Genomic DNA, 21073 nt, shown 5'->3' on the forward strand with positions numbered 1-21073 from the left:
GGCTGGCAACAGAAAGAAAATCTCACTTTTTTAAGAGGGATAACTTAGGGAATTTTATGGTGGCTGTGGTAGCTTGTTGCAGAGGTGACATTTTGATTTCGGAACTGAACTTACTGGAGATGATATTCAACCTTCTAGAGATAGACACAACCAGATGGCTTCTGTAACAGAGCCAGTAGGATTTGTTAAGAGCCATGTGAGGGTGCTTGAGTCAGCACCTAATATCCAGACCTTTCTCTTGTTATGTTGTCATTTGAGAAGTAGGATGGGAGATTGTGGAGGAATAAATCTTCAGGGTGGGATACACAGGCTGAATGCAGAATATTGATGTCAAATTTTTGTAGAACCTTCCCTTTTTTTTATGTATATAAGTTAATAAAAGAAGGGGCTTAACCCCCAACACTTTTCTTATAGAAAAAAAATAAAACGTAAGATAGGTTAAAGCAACAATAATTAATTTGAAAAGCGTATGATCCTTCTAAAAATGTTCAAAAGTTATTATTTTTGAATTACACCATAAAGACAGACGCCTATTTGAAAAACTACCCCCCCCCCAAAAAAAACTTAAAATCCAGCTAAATGGATTCGGGTTGCATGTATATTCGATCCAAGATACTGAAGTTCTCTTGAAGGGAGACCCTATTTAAGATGCCCACGCAGAGAGAGAGAGAGAGAGAGAGAGAGAGAGAGAGAGAGAGAGAGAATGGAGGGAAGCGATGAATCCGTCTCGGTCGATCGAGTTCTCGCGGAATTAGTGGAGATGGGATTCGAGTTGCAGGCTGCCCTCGACGCCATTGAAGAAGTTGGTCCTCGTCTCGACGATGCCTTGGACCGCCTCCTAATGCCTTCTCTTCCTCCTCCTCTTCTTCCCAACGCCACCAAGCCTGCAACTCACGGCGACCACCCTCAAGAAAACGTCGCCATTCTTCATTCCCGCGATCCCACAACCTCCCAACAACCCCAAGAACCGAAATCACCGCCATCACCTTCTTCAGCGCCTCGAAGTTTTGAAGAATGCGACAATCTGGAGACGAATTGGGAAGAGAGGGCGGCCGTTCTTTTGCGCAGGCATTTCGGGATTTCGTCCCTCAAGCCGTTCCAGAAGGAGGCGTTGCAGGCGTGGGCATCGAATCGAGACTGTCTTGTTCTCGCGGCCACTGGATCAGGTTTCGCTACCCATTACAGTTCATCCTCCTCCTCCTTCTTCTTTTATTCGTAGGTCTAATTTGTGGTTTGTGATTGGGTTTGCACTGTTTTATTTTAGTTTCTAATACGATGGTTGTGCGCGAGTTTTGTATATCGTTGTCCTACATTTCAATCTATGGTTTCTGATAGATCTGCAGGTTTTTTCAGTGTCGTATTATTTGTTCTTGGTTTGATGGTTGTGCTTCAGTTTGGTGTTTGCTAATGATAATCCTCTTAATTTGTAGTTTCTTGTTCTTAGTTTGATGGCTGTGCTTCAGTTTGGTGTCTGCCAATGATCATCCTCTTCATTTTAGAAAATAGTTTCTTGTTGGTTATGGTTGTTGCCGGTGGTGTACTTTAGTTGGATGGTCGTGGTTCGCTATCGTGCAGTCTAATGTTTATACAACCAGGTGAAATAATTGATGGCGTGGCCATGGTAGTTTGTAATAAAATTGTCACCAAAGTGGTCTGTTATTCGATAACTGCCATAAGGTTATCAAAATTCTAGTGCGAGTTGCCAAATCCAGAAGTTTGTGGGAAGAAAAGAAAGCTGAAGTTATAGCTCTAAGCAACCCATAGTGTCGATTTGGATGTGTTTCGATCTAAAATTTGTTGTATTTTCTTTTGTTTGGTACCGTCCCAAATGTGAATATCCTTCAAAAGTGCGTGATGCTTTATAATCTTTATAGTTTCTTGACTTGTTTGAAATAACAATGTTGAATGCAATAGGATAACTGGACAAGGGTGCCCATGTGCAACCTTACAAGGGTTCATCTTAGTGGAAGGTGTTGGCTGATGTTGCACTGGCACATGATAAATAGAATCATTTATGTCATAGTTCAGGCATATATGTTTAAAGAAGTGCGATTCTCTATATTCTTCTTTTTCTTCCTCATTTTTCTCTTTAGATGTCATCTTTAAGTTTGTTACCCCAGCTTGGGTTCTGTAGCAACTGTTGTCTATGAGACTATTGCTGCTGCTGCTAACTCCACCACCATCACCACTACTATTATTGCTATGAGAATGATGATGATGAAAATGACATCTATAACTGCTATTTTGGTTGTTGGCGTCATTTAGTTTTCAGGGTTGTTGAAAATGTCCTAATCAACTTGATGATATATGCAGGAAAATCCCTTTGCTTCCAGCTTCCTGCTTTACTGACCAGTAAGGTGGTTGTAGTTATCTCACCTTTGATCAGTCTGATGCATGATCAGTGTTTAAAGCTGGCTAGCCATGGAATTTCAGCTTGTTTTCTTGGATCAGGGCAAACCGACACTAGTGTGGAGCTTAAAGCCATGAATGGCACATATTCCATTATTTATGTTTGCCCTGAGACAGTGTTGAGGTTAAATATTTGCATTTTTGCTTTTTGCTTTTTGCTGTTCTGTTCCTATATTGTTGAGACAGATTATGATCTGTTTTTTATTCTCCTGCAGATTAATTGAGCCATTACACAGGCTTGCAGAAAAACGTGGTATAGCTCTTTTTGCTGTTGATGAAGTTCACTGTATCTCTAAGTGGGGCCATGATTTCAGACCCGATTACAGGTTTCTGGTTTGTTCTTTTTTTAGTGCTTTTGTTTCATACTATATGAAAATGATGGAGCTTACATTGAAGATATGATTGATGTGATGGTCAGACGACTATGCGCTCTGAGAGATAATTTTAAGGCGTGCAACTTAAATTCTGTTAAGTACGATATCCCGCTGATGGCATTGACTGCTACTGCTACGATTAGTATCCGCGAAGACATCATAAACTCTCTACATATGTCCAAGGATATAAGGATTGTGCTTACTTCATTCTTTCGGCCAAATCTTCGATTTTCAGTAAGTTTATTCTTAGTTTTGCATAAGCTGCTTCACTCCTTTTACCAGCAATGAATGAAGACAAACATTTTTTGTTTGTCTTTTTTTTTTCTTAAAAAAATTCTACTTCCGCATCATTAAGAAATAGGATACACCTGCATCATATATTGAGTTTTCTATGCCCAGTTGAAAGACAGTATAACCAACATAATTAGGTATGAACTGAATTACCTGGAGAAGATATCTCAGATACATGTAATCTGATATTTGTCGTAAGCTGATGTTAATTGCACTGAAACACAGTTTGCAGCAAGAAGCTACAAGCAACAATATTAATCTTCATGAAGATGCTAACATCCTATACTGAATGCATTGCAGAATATATTGAGCTTAATTGACCCTTAATGATGAAAAGAGTGGTGTGAACTTTCCTTTTCATCCTCTCGCATCCATTCTCACCAATAGTAGCAGCCATCAGATGTTTGCTTTTAAATAGCTACATTTTGTTGTCATGCAAGAAAAAGTGTGCACAAACACATGCATAACAGATGCAGATACAAGCATGAATGTGCACATGTACACACACACACAGAGGCGCGAGTGCTTATGAGTTGTTACTCTATGTAAAACCTGTGGGGCTTATAGTTCTATTCAGTACTGAGGATTGTTTTTGTGCTCGGTGGTTAGCTATCACCTAGATACACTATGTACAGCGCCTAATCTCTTCTGGGTCTGTATTCTGTGATTGTTCTACTTAAAAACTATTTCCAGCATAAACATAGTAATTTTGTTTATTTTAGTGTTTATTCTGATCTTGATACCTTTGATTGCCATATCGATATTTGGAATTGCACATGTTTGTTCTGTTGTATTTATATGGTGATTGATTGCATCATAGCAACTTGTGAATCTTTTCTGTCCTATGTGAACAGGTTCAGCACAGTAAAACGTCCAATATATCATCTTATGAGAAGGACTTCCATGACTTAATCGATAATTATTCTACCAAACGGACAGGTGGAACTTTGGAGAAAAAAGAATCTTGCACTATTGACCTTGAGAAAGTTGGAGATTTATCTGAAAACTCTAGTGAATATTCAAGCAGATCTGATGTGGATTATAGATCCTCAATTCATAGCTACAGTGATGCCGAATGTGATGGATTTATGGTGGAAGTTAGTTTATCAAATGATGCTTTGGTTAATGATTCAAAGGAAAATCAGATGTCAGTTGAATACCTGGAGGATGAGCTAGACGTCCATAACAGTGTTGATGACATGGATGGTATTGATTTTTTTAATCAAGTCCAGGCTTTGAAATCCTTTAATTGATGAACTGTTCAATGAAATCATCCTGATTGATAAACAAAATTGAAATTCCATAACTTGCTTTATAAGGAAGATCTTTGAAATTTCACCTTATGTTCATGCTTTCAGTTGTTTGCGGTGAGTTTGGGGCTCATCCAATTGCTGCATCAGAAACATCTAGACTACAAGGAGAGTCTATGGTTCATGAGCCTTTAGACAAAGGTCCAACTATAATCTATGTGCCTACCAGAAAAGAGACAATAAAACTTGCAGCCTATCTTTCTCATTCCGGTGTAAGGGCTGCTGCATATCATGCTAAGGTACGCAATGTTATGCTTGCATTGGAAGTTTTTAGGGAACGAGTCAATGACATTTAAATTGCTTTTTTTGTTACTTTACTACTAGGAAATACTTGTCAGCTATCATACTTTCAAGTACCATTTCAATTTTGAATGCCAAGACATAAAGTGAGCCAACAGGAGCACATAAGACACTGGTGAACAATTTTTTAAGTTTGTTAAGCATATAAAATATGAAATGGATTCAAGTGAACATTTTATAATCTTAACATATAAAACTTCTGGGATCAGCCATTGGATGATAGTACTTGATGGACTGTGAATTGGATTTTGTTCTGGATCCAGATCCAGTATGCCATCCACCCATCCAACTACAGGATGTTACCACTTGCAACTCTGGTGGCATGTGCAGGGGTTAGGGCTGCACAACGAGCTGAGCTAGCTCGAGCTTGGCTTGTTTAAACCTGACTCTGGCTTGTCCGAGTAATTAAACGAGCTGATCTTGATCAGGCGTTCGAGCTTGATTGAGCTCGATTAGCCCGATTAAGATCGGCTAATAGAGATATATGGGAACTACTTTTACGATATGTAGTATTTTTGTTGACTAATAATCATAAAACTTACCTTTAGCTAAGTGGGTAACGTGCATGTGTGAGGTCTTGGGTTCAAATTGCGCTCTCTACACAATAATTTTTTTTTTAAATGTAAGTTAGTGTGTCTAGAGCCGAGCCGGGCCTGAGCTTGAACTCGAGTCGATTTTGTACATAGCCTTTCAAGCTCGGCTAGATTCAAGCTGAGCTATGTCACATGGGTGCGGGTGCGGGTGCGGGTGCGGGTGCGACACGGGTGCGGCGCAATTTCAAAAATTTTGGACACGGGGACTCGGCTATATATATATATAAAGACTCGGTCAAAGTTGTGCCCATTAGGGGACAGGTGATGAGTTGTGAAGGCATTCTGTACACTTTCTTCATACAGGAATAATTCACTTTTGGGCACTTTCTTCATACACTGTAATAATTCACTTTCTTCATACAGGAAAAAACCACAAAAACTTGAGTTGTGCCCATTCTGTACTTAAAACTTGAAAGTGTACAGGTTTTTTAGTTGTGATGGGTTTTTTTCCTTACAGCGGTAGCCCAGAAAATTTCAAAAAAAAAAATTTCAAATTTTTTTTTCCAAAAAATGGACCAAAATGACCCTGGGTGCGTTGACCACACCCAGGGTCGGGTTGACCGAGTCCGAGCCGCACCCGTGTCCGCACCCGTGTCGGTGCGTGTCGACGCGGGTGCGGCGACCTTGGAGCCGAGTCCGTGTGACATAGGAGCTGAGCTTTTTGAGCCTGAGCTTGGCTCAAGCCCGCCTTGTGTGAACCCCTAGCAGTGGTAACACGCTGCTTGAGTGCAGCGGCAACCAATGGGTTTGTGTGCCATTGGGGGCAAGCTCGGTGTGAGCAATGGGCAGTGAGGGAACTGGAGTGCACATGGGCTGCATTGGCTCTCTGGGTAAAGAAGAGTGTGTGCGTGGCACCAAGCCGTGCTCAGTGGGAATGTGCGTGGAGTGGTAGGCCACCGCCATGAGTGGGATGAATAAGATAGAAGAGATGGAGTTGTGCCAAAGGAAAATCTTCACTTCAAGGGGAGGTGCCTCCAAGAGTTCTTCTCGTAGACAATTGACCCATTATACTATCTCTAATGGGGTTATTTGGGCCCAACCCCGATATTGGACCTCCCGGATCCCAAACCCAATTTCTTAATCCTTTAACTCTCATATATGCAATTTTAAGCCTCATGTATATGATTCTAAACCTTCTTTGGGTGTTACTGGCCTCATGGCGAATCTCAACCCGGTATCCTGAGTTTAGGATGGTAACAGGTCCATATAAGGACTCATGTTTGGACATGTGTTATGTGCTGGCCATGTTTATGCTGCATGTTTCCCTTAGAAAAAAGGTCTTTCATTAATTTTGTGGAGAATTTTAGCATATTCAGATTTTGATTGGGCAGGATATCTCAACACATGATGATCCACATCATGGTATTGTGTTTATCTATGTGACCACTTAGTTTCATGGAGCAGCAAAAAGTAAAGGATGGTAGCTCACTCTAGCATGGAAGCAGAATACAAGTGTAATAGGATAATGGTTGCAATTAGTTCAAAGATTGCTGGTATGAGGATGAACTTTCTTGGGGTTCATATCTTCAAATTAGATTTATATTAAGAAACAAGAGTTTCATAGTTATTTTTTAAATTCAGTCCAGTACAATAACATTAAATATGCTAGATAATCATTTTGTTAATGAAAAATTACAAACTCACATGATATATTTATGGAAGGATCAAGTTGCTGATTTCTTGACAAAATTTTTAGTAAGTGCAAAGTATTGGCCTTTAAAAGGCCTTGTGAGGGGTTGTTGGACTGTATGTTGATGGCATATTTGTAATAGTGAACACTGAGAAAGTTGTTTGCATTATAACTAGTGAGGCAGTTATATAATTTTGTGATGAACTGTCCAGGTTTAATCCTACAAGGGGGCTAGGATCTTCGCTGCCCAAACTCTGCTTGTTCTCCTCCCCTCTTCTTTCCTTTCTTTATTCACAATTTCTCTGACCTATGTTTATGAATCAACACTTACTGCATAACACAGCAAAAATGCCATGGAAACAAGGAAAGAACACACTCATCTAACATTAACTATGAGATTGATCTTGGTGCTTTGTTGTAAAGAGGTTCATTCTAGTATTCTTGATCCTATTCTTTTGTAATGCAGTTGAAAATGGTGTTGAGGATCAATTTTCCTACCAATGGTTATGAATCAACAATTTAATGCAGTTCAGTGACTGCTAATCTCATGTGCAATGGTAGTGAATACTGATACTGCAATTACATATCAAACTCCCCCCTGTTCAGGTGACTATAGTCAGAGACCCAAAACCTGAAACTCGAGTAATAAAGCAGTAACAAATCCAAACATGAAATATCGATATATGAAGTTACTGTAATTATCTAGCGCTTGATCAACATGGCAGGCTTCTCTTGAATTATTCTGTAATCTTTATTGAAACTGCTTTTGGACAACTGTTGTTAGCATTTAAACCTATAGTGAAATGATTCCCATCTAGTCAAATAGTCAAGTTAACAAGTGCTTCTTTATGCAGCTGCCAAAACGACACCTGAGAAGTGTCCATGAACAGTTCCATCAAAACAATTTGGAGGTAAAAAGGCACTTCAGAAATGGGAATAGACTTCCCCATTTATGTTTCAATTCCATGTTAGATTCCCTACTTGACAAGTTTTCCATTTCCGTTTTATTTGCTGATATTTTTTTCTAAAAGCAAAGGATGCAAAAACTGAAATATGTAGTTAAGTAAACTAGTGAGTCGGTTATTCCATTTATATGATGCATGTGACCTTGTTTGAGTTAGTCACTTTTGTAAAAGGATTAAAATTAGCTAATAAGTCTTCACAATCTAGTGCGGCAGTTCTTGGAGATGCATCATAGCATAATGATGATATTCCATGTTCTGAGTAAGACGCTCTTATGCAAAAAAATGATGATGTGCAGTACTGGCATCTCCTTCCTTTCCATCTTAAGTAATTTTGAGCTCCATGAAGGAATTTGCGATTCAAATGGATCTCATGGAATTGACACAGTTTCTTATCCTATGTTAATTAATTATGCCAGTGATAGGTTGATCTGTTAGCTGTTTCTGCTCTGACTGCTCATCAGTTGCTTATTTTTCCACTATATAGAGATTCATGCCTTCTAGTTTGACCTTGATATTACAATATTTTCTACCTATTAACATTGCTTTGTTTTTGCTATATTTTTGTTGTTTAACACACTCGTTTACATGTTCTTTCTTTCTGTTGTTTGTGTTGCATGGTTTTGTGGGATTTGCAATGCTTTCTTTGAGAAAATTCCAGCTTTTAAACTTTGTGCAAATTCTTTTGCCATCACTTGAATCCAGCTTGTCTCTTTTGGCTTTGTTGTAGTGAATTGACATGTTGAGATCCGAAAATTTGTCACCTAGAAGTCTGAAACTCAGTCGCCAAATTATTGTTGCTGACCCATCTTTTTTTACCAAGCTACAGGTTGGTTGGATTGCAGACATCCATGGTTTGCTGTCCCTGGTTTTTTTCTAATTCATTAAAGAAAAATGTGAATTTACTCAAGAGGTGGCTGGTTTGAATCCTGTCCCCCTCTACAATGCATTTCATTTTTTTTTCCTTTATTGAAGTCAGTCAGCTTGAGCTGAGTGAGCCTGACTCGAGTTTGCTCTAGCTTGACCAAGTCGAGCTCAACCACCCTGGGCTTGCGAGCTCAGCTTATCTGCTGCCCTAGCAGTGACAATGTTCTTTTGAGGCATATAGACCTCATGAGTCTATAACTCTCCAAGGTGACTGCTTTAGGACAATTTCCCATACTGCCTTTTTCTCTTATATGTAAAGATTTTAATGTTATCAAACTGGATGTTCCCTTGCCAGTTAGCATTCATTTATTTAGGGAAACCATAGAAATGAACCAACTACCAAACACCTTCCCAGAAAAGATTACTCTTTTTTTGTAGGTTCGTTGATCAGCTTGTTAATTTAATAGTACTTAAAACAGATCCTTGAATCTGCCTTGGAGTGAACCACCAAAGGTACACTCGCACTCCTAAAAATTCTGATAAACATAATAAAATATTTAAAAAATGAGAAACATGAGGTTCTGTTCTCCATTTTATAATGGATTTTTCTCCCCTTCTTGTGAAGTCATTCATGGTGTTAATGGATTTGAAATGGAATCCTATGCAACAGAAGTTGTTGCCAATTTGACCTGAAAATACTAATGAATTTCTTTCAACATAATATTGTATGACAGTATTATATGCTATCTTCTTTCGGTTGAGTTTTGTTTATTCTTGTCTAATTGTGGTTGTGGCATCCCGTTGGTAGCTCATAGTATTCTTGTTTTTGAATTCATATGTCAAGTAGGGAACAGTATCTTTGACATTAATTGTCATTTATCTAACTTTGGCTTTTCATTTGCCTGAAGTGAAAATGGCCCTGCCTTTGTTTTTCTTTTGATACATGTTGTGGTCACATTTGATACCTCCAGTCAGACATGCTTGGGTTTTACTGCAGCATCAATCTTTTTACTTATTTCTGGTGAAAGACAGTTTGAAGATTCATACTTTTATGGAAGTTCATTTCTGATGCAATTCATTATTCAATATATTTCTCCCTAATTGTGATGAACAAACTTAACCACAAAGATGTGTTATTTTCAATTTCAGGTAGTTGTTGCTACTGTAGCTTTTGGAATGGGAATTGATAAGTCAAATGTTCGTAGAATTATTCATTATGGTTGGCCACAGGTATGCTTATGATATTCTTTTGCTCTTTTTCTGTATGTTCACTTCCATGTGACTTATTCAATCAAGAGAACACCTACTTATACTAATTGGAGGTTTAATAGCTTTCTGATATGTTCAACTTGCGAGTAATTATGCACTTTGTCCTTTAATATCAAGACTTATTTTACAGTCTTATAACTATCACACTAATACTGCAGTTAAGTCAACTGCAATTGGCGTGTCATTAAAGTTTTATTTATTAATTTGATGGGTTAAATTACTCTTCTAGGTTCCATAAACTAAAAAGTTTCCTTGTGCCCATCAGATAAACCGTTGCTCTATAGAACCAGGGGAATTCAAGTCAAGAAAAAAATATTAAAATTTCTTGTTGGTCTTTGGCACCTTGTCTTCTTATTTTATTCTGGGTTATTTTCCAGGCCTTCCAAGCTAAAATTTAATCAGAAAAGCTATAACAAAAAATGTCAATCTTGGATCATTCACAAGAGTATCCATGACTATATATTGCTGTCAAATCAACTTCAGGTAAACTAATAACTCCATAATTTTTTCAGAATAGACACTGACCTTCCCACTGATGCACCAAGTCCGCTTTCTATAGATTTAATTCGCTGTTGTTGAGCATGACATATGGTACCAATGCTTTCTCACCATTGTTTAGAGTCACTGTTGTTCCTTCATGGAATTAGTTGCTTATTCTTGTAATAATGAGCCTTGTATTTGGTGTTTTCATGTCAACATGGTCTTTAAATCCTTAAAAATTACATGGTTATTATCTAATATCTTTTAATGGGATTTCTAGAGAGGTTTTTAGTTTAATAAGTCAATGATGGTAATCATGGAGATGCCAGTTGGCTAAAAATCATTTACTGTCTCTAGTAGAGTTCCTTTCCTTTGTCTTATTTGACATTATGTTGTTTTTGCGGTTCTTTTCCACTTAGGTCTAACTGTCAACATTTTTTTATGGTGAATGTTCTTAAGATTTTTGTAGTTTCATTTGTGAAGAAGAGAAGTGGATTTTTTTTTCGCAACCTCTGTTTCTCTTTCCTTAGCTGTCAGCATTTTGTTTCATAGGGAATGCTCTTGACATTTTGTAGTTTCATTTGTTGAAGAAGAGAAGTGAAATTTTTAAGTGTTTAATTGTTTTTGACGATACGGCTATTAGTTTGTGAAAGATCTAAACACTTTTATGTTGCCTCTAGTAGTTAGAAAGTGGAATCTTTCTGTGAAAATCTTATATGTTCATGCCCTTTTCTCGTTATGCCACTACTATTGCTTTTGCAAGTATTGACAGATGGCTTCTTTTTTCTCATTTTATCTTGGAAATCTAATTCATTCTAGAGCTTGGAAGCATACTATCAAGAAGCAGGCCGGGCTGGAAGAGATGGAAAGTTAGCTGATTGCAGTAAGTTTGTGACTTCTTTGCTTACTAATGATTTTGTACATACATTTACATTTATAGATGGATAGAGTAGGTACGAAGTACAAACCATCATAGGTGTGACTTGGTATGGTCCGTATGGACAGACATTTCCTTCGTGTGTTTTTGCATCAGACCCACAGATGTGTTCGACATGCTCCATTTGCTAGGAACTGACAATAAGCATTATAAAAGTTTTTTATTTTTTCTATCCTTCTTTCATGTTATGGTTATTTTGTGTCTTGGGTGCTTACGAGCAGCGGTTTGTTTTAGACTACATGAAAATAGTTGGTTTAGTATTGTTGGATTTTATGTACTGTTAATTTTTATGGAGTCTCTCCTTTCATATATGGATCTGAGGTTATTCTTAGCTCATTCTCAGTTAGTCTTACTATTCATGTTATATGTAGCAATAACTGGTTTTGTATCATTGGGAGTACTCTGACATTCAGTATGTTCTATTGGTAGCTTTATATGCTGACCTGTCAAGAATACCAACGCTGCTGCCTAGTAAAAGGGATAAGGAACAGACAAAGCATGCAATCAGAATGTTGACTGACTGCTACAGGTATGTTGTGGTTGCAAATAGGGCTGTCAATTGGTCAGGTAAAGCAAGGCCACAGGCCTGAGGACAACCTGATGTTGGACTTGGATCAAACATGCCTGAGATTCTAAAGGTCAGGCAACAAGGTCTGATTATCAGATGGGCCTGGGCGTGGTTTGGGTGTTATACAGCAGTTGCACCTCTGAGCTGAAACCTGATTTATATCCATTCTTTTCTTTTCTTTTTCCCACAAATTATGCATTTAGTTTGGTCAGCTCTGGGAGCCAGACCTGGACCTGGGCCTTTTATGGGCAGTTAAAATTCATATTCGGGTCCATACTTGGCTGGACTGGCTAGAGTATGACTGTGTGTGTGTGTTGCTCAATTTTTAGGTTTGAACAATTTCAGATATGCGATGGGCACCAGCTGTTGCCGAGCTAAGACACTTGTGAAGTACTTTGGGGAAGATTTGATTGGTGATACATGCCATTTGTATGTCATTTACCGTTTAATTGCTTGTGGAAGAATTCATTCTTGTTTATGGCTATGCTCTTATGTGAATAACCTATTGTTCATAGCTTATGGTATTTTTTGTGTGAATGCTTGAATGTATTAGGAACAACTTTCAATAGCTTGTTATAGGTAGAAGTTGTAGGCTGTTTTTTAATCTTCTGAATGTGTGTAGTCATTTCATTTTTCAAACAAATGACCTATGACAAAAGTTGCATTGTCTTGAAAAGCTCTCTGCTGTTTTCAACATGCACTTTTTTTTCAATATTGGATGTCCAAATGGTACATGATTTTTAGTTATATGATGCCAAAATCCATGCTATTATATAGACCAAGCATACTCTGTATCTGTGTGTGTGTATGTCTGTGAGCATGTGCATGTGTCTGTGCATGCACGCACGCACCTGCATGCACCTTAGCATATTGCATCTTGTATGGTCTATTGTATCTTTGTTTACATGAGATATGTTTTTAGACTTATTGTTATGTAACACCAAGCACATTATAGGTGTGATATTTGTGTTGGGGGGCCTCCCAGGTTGCAGAATTTTAAGGAGGAGGCAAAGATCTTTTTACAGGTTTTATCTTCATATTCAGTGAGTATTTTATTCATACTATTTGACTGTTTAATTTGAGTAATCTTTTTTCCAGTATTCACTATTTTCCTTGAGAAAGATAAATGTAATCTGATCTTATTGCTGCTATTTGTCTATTTGTTGATTATGGAAACTCCATCCCTGAATCCTTTTATAGCATCTTCTATCCAATTTCAAATATAACGAATGATTTAAATGTCATTAATCTTTATGCTTAAGCATCAAGAGAAAATGTATTCATATTGCTAAGACATTTTCAAATGCATAGTAGGAAACATTTATGTTTTTTCTGTCTGCCATCTCCAAATTTTATGATGAAAATTTCAAATGTTTGATAAATAATTTTTTAGCTCAGCTGAAAAAACAATTGTAAATTTGGTCCTTGGCCTTGGTTTGGCAAAGGTTGATTATTGACTTGTGCGGCATGATTATGGTTATTTAATCTAGTAGAAAAGAAAAAATAATAAATAACAGAAATATTAAGAAAATTGAAGTTAATGTAGTTTGTATAGTAAAATGGAAAAAGTGGTCTTACAAGTTATAAGTACGCTCATCCAATTTGTATAACATAAAAATAAATAAGGAACAAAAAACTCACTAGAAAGCAAAACTGAAAAACAAATGTATAATGCATGATTTCTAGTTGCCCAAGTTGAAGTTGACTAAGGGATGAGCCAATACATGATTCTGCCTAAGCTTGGCTTAAAATGAAAAAAGTGGTCTTACAAGTTATAAGTACGCTCATCCAATTTGTATTACATAAAAAATAAATAAGGAACAAAAAACTCACTGGAAAGCAAAACTAAAAAACAAATGTATAATCCATGATTTCTATTTGCCCAAGTTGAAGCTGACTAGGGGATGAGCTAATACATGATTCTGCCAAAGCTTGGCTGTGTCATTATCGTGTTTTTACAAGAATCAGTCAAAACATGGATTTACTGAGTCAAATTACGCGTACAGTCCACTATTTTGACATATTCTCCTTATGAAATGAAAATACTGCATCTAAATTTCCAATTTTTTAACCATTATGGTAGTATAACTCAGTTTAAATTTTCATTGTTCATCACTGAGAAAAAATTTCAGTCCTAATAATGAAGATGCAAGAAGAAATATTTTGTTGCAGGAAAAATGCTTTACTTGTCTTATATGATGTGCCAGAATTATGTTTACTTGAATTTTTTTTTGTAGAAAGCAGCATGTGCTATTTGATTTTCTTCTTCATATGGTGGGGATTCATGTGCATGTTGTTTATTTTCACGTTATCAGATTCACTCATTAGCTTTCAAATTTAACGTATTGCATATGCATGATATCAACATTTATGCATATGATACAATTTTCTCTTCATGGTGAAACACTGGAATTCCTTTTTTTTTTTCTGCATATGCTTTTCCAGGAATCTCACAGTGGTGGAAATTTCATGCATAAATACTCAGTATCTTATAAAGTTAAAAAAGGCAAACTGTTGGAGAAGGCAAACTTCAGGATGGTGATTGCTAGAATACAGGAGCAGGTAATTTTTTCATTAGCCTTTCTTGTAATGCTGGGCTACTGCACTTTTCTTGGGGAAAAAATTAATACCATAGATGTGGAAGTGTTTATCTGTATTCTGAAAATGGAATCTTATGATATTGGTGGTCTAAAGTTTTGAAGTAGAATCTGTATGATACATGAACATGATTGCTTCAAACAAACTTTATTGTCCTGAAATCAGTAGTACAGAATGGTGAACCATTTACTTCATGTAAAAGTTTTCTTTTGCGTTCATATCAAAGTTATTGATCCATTTTCTTTAAACTTGTAAATTCTGTTTAATGAGTAGTAGTGGTTTATATCAGATGGTTATTATACTTGCAATTATTCTAGAAAATTAGGAACTCGGTGACATTTATAACATAGCTTATGGTTAGGATTCAACAACAACAACTACGCCTTCATCCCAAAACAATTGGGGTCGGTGATATGAATCAAAAAAGAAAATCATTATGGGTCTTCCACATGAATCCTTCTCCTCCAATCATTTTTATCCCATGCCATGTCCTCGGTGAGTTTCAAAGCATTCATATCCTTTCCTATCATCTCCATCCAAGTCTTCTTAGGCCTACCCTGACCTCTTTTAACTAATATATTTTCCCATTTCTCCATCCTTCTAACTGGAGCATCATTAGGCCTTTGCCGAATATGTCCAAACCACCGTAAACGATTCTCTCTCATCTTATTTTCAATGGATGCAACACCCACCTTCTTACGTATCTCCTCGTTTCAAATCTTATCTTTTATTGTATTTCCACACATCCATCTAAGCATGCGCATCTCAGCTACACTCATTTTTTGAATATGATGTCTCTTAGCAGCCCAACATTCCGTACCATATAGTAAAGCGAGCCTAATAGTCGTCCTATGAAACTTTTCCTTCAACCGCAATGGCATTCTACGATCGCACAACACTCCAGTTGCACTTTTCCATTTCATCCACCCAACCTTTATCCTATGATTTACATCTCCATCAATTTCTCCATACTTTTGAATGATAGATCCCAAATATTTGAAACAATCATCCACCGGTATTTCTTGCTCACCAAACTTCACTACACTCCCATCACTACTTTGTTGCTTACTAAACCGACATTTCATGTATTTTGGCTTACTCTTACTCAACTTAAAACCTCTTGCTTCCGATGTCTGTCTCCATAATTCTAACTTAGCATTAACCCCAACTCTAGACTCATCAATCAAAACAATATCATCAGCAAACAACATACACCATGGCACATTTTCTTGAATTGATCTCGTAAGCTCATCCATCAGTATAGCAAATAGGAAGGGGCTTAATGCAGATCCTTGATGTAACCCAACTGTTATAGGAAAATTGGTTGTCACCCCTCCATAAGTGCGGACATTGGTTACTACTCCTTAAATATCTTTAATTATACTAATGTACTTGAGAGAAACACCTTTCTTCATCATTGTCCACCAGAGAACATCTCTAGGTACTCTATCGTATGCCTTATCCAAATCAATAAAAACCATATGCAAATCTTTGTTCCCGCTCTCTATATCGCTCAATAAGTTGTCTAATAAGATGTATAGCTTTCATAGTTGATCTTCTAGGCATAAAACCAAATTGATTCTCTGATATAATGACAACCTTCCTCAACCTATACTCAATCACCCTCTCCCAATGTTTCATAGTATGATTCATGAGTTTTATACCAAGGTAGTTTGTGCAATCTTGTATATCACCCTTATTCTTATATAGAGGCACTAAAGTACTCTTCCTTAACTCATTAGGCATCTTATTTGTCCGCCAAATCTTGTTAAAAAGATTTGTCAACCATTCTAAACCCTTCTCACTCAAGCATTTCCAAGCCTCGATAGGTATACCATCTGAGCCAACTGCCCTTCTTGGTTTCATTTTTTTCAAAGCCTCTGCAATTTCTTTCTTTTGAATCTTGCGCATGAAGTCATGATTCATCTTATGAAAATGAATGGAGAAGTCTCAAGATCCTAAGCATGACTTCCATTAAATAGCTTATCAAAATAATCTTTCCATCTCTCCTTAATCTCCTCATCTTTGACTAAAACCCTTTGCGTTTTATCTTTGATACATCTAACCATACCCAGATCTCTCGATTTCCTATCTCTCATCTTTGCAAGCATATAAATATCCTTCTCTCCCTCTTTGGTATCCAACTTGTCATAAACCTCCTTATATACCTTATTCCTCGCGTTTCAAACTACTTTTTTAGCTTCCTTCTTTGCTATCACATACTTCTCCAAATTCTCATTATCACGACTCTTACTTAGATTTCTATAACACTGTCTTTTAACCTTAATAGTTAATTTGACATCTTCGTTCCACCATGGTGTATCCTTACCTAGCGGTGCACTACCTTTAGACTCACCCAATACCTCCTTAGCCACCTTTCTGATGCCACCCGCTATCTTATTCCACATTGATTCTGAATCCTCCTCGAGACACCAATCAACTTCTTTAACTACCTGCTCTACAAACATTCCTTGTTTAGCTCCTTTCAGTGCCCACCACTTAATTCTAGGATCTATCCTATGTCTATCCCTTTTGCGGCATTTTCTAATTTTAAGATCTAAAATTAAGACTCTATGTTGTGTAGCTACACTTTCTCCCGGTATAACCTTACAATCGATGCAATAACCCCTATCTCTCTTTCTAATTAGGAAAAAATCTATCTGACTCGTATTAACCCCACTTTTAAATGTTACTAGGTGAGACTCCCTCTTCCTAAACCAAGTGTTTGATAAGATCATATCATAGGAGAAACCAAAATCTAAAATCCTTTCTCCACTTTCGTTTCTTTCTCCTATACTATAGCCTCTATGGATACTCTCAAATCCATCCCTACTAATGACTACATGTCCATTAAGGTCACCGCCGATGAAAAGCTTTTTCTCCATAAGATATCCTTTGTATTACTTCATCTAAATCTTCCCAAAATAGACGCTTAATGGAATCATCTAAACCTACTTGAGGTGCATAAACACTAATAATATTAATAATGTATGTACCTAATACTAATTTAATAAGTAAAATCCTATCGCCCTTCCTACGGACTTCAACTACATTATCTATAAACTCACGACTAATAACAATCCCTACTCCATTCTTATTCCTATTTATTCCTTAATACCAAATTTTATATCCCAAAGGTTTTATCTCTTTTGCTTTCTCACCTATCCATTTGGTCTCTTGTAGACATAAAATATCCATCTTTCTCCTACACATAACATCTACTAACTCTACCAACTTACCAGTTAAAGACCCTATGTTCCAAGTGGCTAACCTAATTTTATGGTCTTGGACTATCTTCTTTACCCCCACCCATCCAACAAAGTGAGGGAACCCTTGCCTATTTGACACAACACCCGAGCACCGGTGTGACGCGTCGCTTCTGGGCGACGACCTAGCAACCCTTGCCCATTTATCACTGCCTTCGGGCCTATAGAGTACAACGCGTCGCTCAGTAGGGAACGTCTCGACAAAATTCTCGTATTGGTTCATATTCATAGGGTGTGACTAAGTTTTTATTCAAGATTTTGGAAATTTTGGAAATAGATAGCTTGATCCTCTTATATTGATTAGCTTTCCTTTACTAATCAAGACATGGGCCAAAAGGTAGGTTGCCACTCTACATGAACAATATTCTTGGTTTGACGAGCAGGTTGTAATAAAGCGATGTTTGGTGAAATGCATTATCCAAAAATAATCCTTCCTGATGCTGTGATAAATGTATCCTAATTGGCAACATCTGGAATTGGATGTGTAATTGGAAGTTCAATGGTTCCCTTGTGAATTCAATTTTTTTGGCCTGACCGTGCTGTCTTGTATTGGCAAGTGACATGAAGTTGAGTATACAATTATTATGAGATTTAACTCAGTGTGGCAATGATTTACCAACCACTACCCAGCAATTGTAAAGGACTGGACACATTGCACTAACCTGGCCTATATTCTTCATAATCCATGCAGCCTGTTTAATTTATTATACAGCATTTGAGATGCATTATTTTGCTTAAAAGCTGCATCTTTTAGCTGTCCAATGTAACATTCTTCAGGTTTTTTTAGTGGTCTGTTTTGAAGCAAAACTGTGACTATCAGAAGAATTGAAAGGCATCTAGGGGATATTGTGAACTTTGTGTGGTGTAATAAGTTCGTACTTGGATGTGTTTGCCCATTGCTCATTCTCTAGAAACTCTTCAAACTCACCATTCACAAGAATGGATGAGGACAACATTCCTTCTAAAACGGAGAGCTGCTTGGTCCTCACTTTGGGAACGTGAATCTGCATAGAGTATGAAGAAGTGGTTTGCCTTTTCAAATTTGAGACTATCTATTGCATGGTGGGCTACATCGAAAGAGGGAAATAATAAGATATTCAAAGAGGACTTGGAGCATTCTCTTTGTGTACATGCTAAATGAAGAATGTAATTATTTGGGCAAACAAATGGTTGGAGCAGGCAAAGTTTGGATCATCTCATGCTGCATTGGTGGGCCTTGTCCTCCTTTGCAGTATTTTTGTACTTTGTCAGAGTAAAACCTTGTCTCTCCTCTCTTTTATGCCCTACTATAAAACTCTCTCTCTCTCTCTCTCTTATATATATATATACACACACGCCTACATGTATGGATAGATGTACATATCTGAACAAATTATGAGCTGTAGTAATTTGTCATGTGCAAAAGGAGCCTCTTTATGTTAAAAAAGGAGAATCTCAATGATATCTTTGTAGGTGAAATGCTATTTATGTTGATTTTATAGATTAACAACCTCGACTTAAATTTCTTGCCTTTATATATCTATCTATATATATATATCTATATATATGTTTGATTCTATTGAAACTATTATGATAAACCTCTATTAATTTGAGTATGACCTAAACAGAATGGAGGACTGCTAAAAGATCGAGTATGGTGGAGAGGTCTTGCTCGTATTTTACAAGATAAAGGTTATATTAGAGAGGGAGATGATATGGTATGCATTTTGAATACCTCTTTTTCTTTTCCCATATCAGTGTATAATAGTTGTATAATTGATATTTCTTTGTCTGCATTTTAAAGGATAAAAGGTAAGGTATTCTGTGCTGGTCTAAGCCTCTTGTTGGAAATTATGCATAGTATGTCTTTGTATGGAAGTGCATTCTACTTCATATTGACTTAGCAAACATTACTTGTACCTGTTTCTGATCACCATATGTCTAGCTTTGTGCTTCTATTAACTTAAAGCAGCAATTTTTGACCTTTCACTAGTCTCCTGGATGCAGTCTCTTGGTCTCCACTAAATTTCCTGCTGATCTGTCTTTTTATTACTGCATTGGCAAAAAGTGTGATCACGTAAACCAACATTGAAATAACATCTATTAGCATTGTGTAAGCTTGCTGTCGATGTAATTTACGGTTCTCTCATAGGAATATCCATAACTGCTGTTAATTTGCATGTTAATCTTTATGCAAACCAGGATTTTGAATGTTAGTAGCTCCATGTTTCAGAGTTACACCGTAATCGAACTTGAGTGCAGTCTCTTCATTCAGCATTTTGAGATTTGAATTATTCTCCTTGTTATGCACAAATAAAAAAACTTATAGATACAATTTCTCTTACTCTTGGTTAATGTGCAATATGCAATTTGTGCAAGTGCAGCTCCGAGTGTCTGTGAACTACCCAGAATTGACTGCCTTGGGCTTGAGTTTTATTTGCTCTGAAACAGAGCCAGCGCTGTATGCTTACCCAGAGGCAGACATGTTGCTGGCCATGCAGACGAGACCACATAATCCCAGCACATCTGAATGGGGACGAGGTTGGGCAGATCCAGTGATTAGGCAGCAACGCCTAAGTCGAAAAAGGGGGAGGAAACGAAAGAGATGCCCAAGAAAACGGCGTCAAGATCTTGGCTCTGTTAGAGGAAGGATCACAGCAAAGCTATTGAAACACAAGCATTAACTCAAGAAACACAAGGCATTTATTCAGTGAAGGAAGTATCACCATAGAATAGGTGATATGATCAACCCCTCCTTGCCTCATACATCTTCACAGGTAGGTGGCACCATTGCATACCATTGAGATCAACGTTCACGGAACACATGTAAGGTTCTTCAATTGGTTTCAGTGAAAATATAAAAAAACATTCCATTCTGTTAATACATTTTTTTTTTCAAAATGCCATCCATATCTTAGTTCTGTTAGAGGAAGGATCACAGAGAAGCTATTGAAACACAAGCACCAACTCAAAAAAACACATTTATTCATTGAAGGATTTATTATTGCCATAATATATGTAGATGATATCATCGGCACTTCCTTGCCCCATGCATCTTCACGGGTAGGTGCCACCTTCACTGCTGCTGAAATACCATTTTGGATCGAGGTTCACAGGTCATAGGTAGTGTTCTTCAATTGGTTTTATTGAAAATATAGAAAACATTCCATTCCATTAATAGAGTTTTTTTTTTTAATTAATGTTACTATTTTTTATTGGTTGTTGTGTATACACTGTTCT

At 37.2% G+C, this 21073-nt stretch overlaps 1 protein-coding gene across 2 annotated transcripts; it reads left to right on the forward strand.

Annotated features, from left to right (window-relative positions):
• The first annotated feature begins 695 nt into the window (after positions 1 to 695).
• RECQSIM (RECQ helicase SIM) lies at positions 696 to 20712 on the forward strand. 2 transcript variants are annotated; one of them, XM_089983294.1, is made up of 15 exons: positions 696 to 1166; positions 2314 to 2533; positions 2625 to 2735; positions 2828 to 3017; positions 3929 to 4280; positions 4433 to 4623; positions 7762 to 7818; positions 9886 to 9966; positions 11305 to 11368; positions 11852 to 11951; positions 12336 to 12419; positions 12946 to 13033; positions 14436 to 14552; positions 19462 to 19551; positions 20218 to 20712. In XM_089983294.1, the coding sequence occupies exons 1-15, from the start codon at positions 704 to 706 to the stop codon at positions 20515 to 20517; spliced, it is 2508 nt and encodes an 835-aa protein (XP_089839420.1). In that variant the 5' UTR covers positions 696 to 703; the 3' UTR covers positions 20518 to 20712. The 2 variants fall into 2 exon arrangements, 1 of the variants encoding a protein (XP_089839420.1); XR_016426672.1 differs by having other exon boundaries at positions 701 to 1166; positions 14476 to 14552; positions 20218 to 20263.
• Positions 20713 to 21073: the final 361 nt, after the last annotated feature.

The sequence above is a fragment of the Nuphar pumila genome, chromosome 12 (genome assembly GCF_984573655.1).
Source record: "Nuphar pumila chromosome 12, dmNupPumi1.hap1.1, whole genome shotgun sequence".
In the NCBI taxonomy this organism is placed as follows: Eukaryota; Viridiplantae; Streptophyta; class Magnoliopsida; order Nymphaeales; family Nymphaeaceae; genus Nuphar; species Nuphar pumila.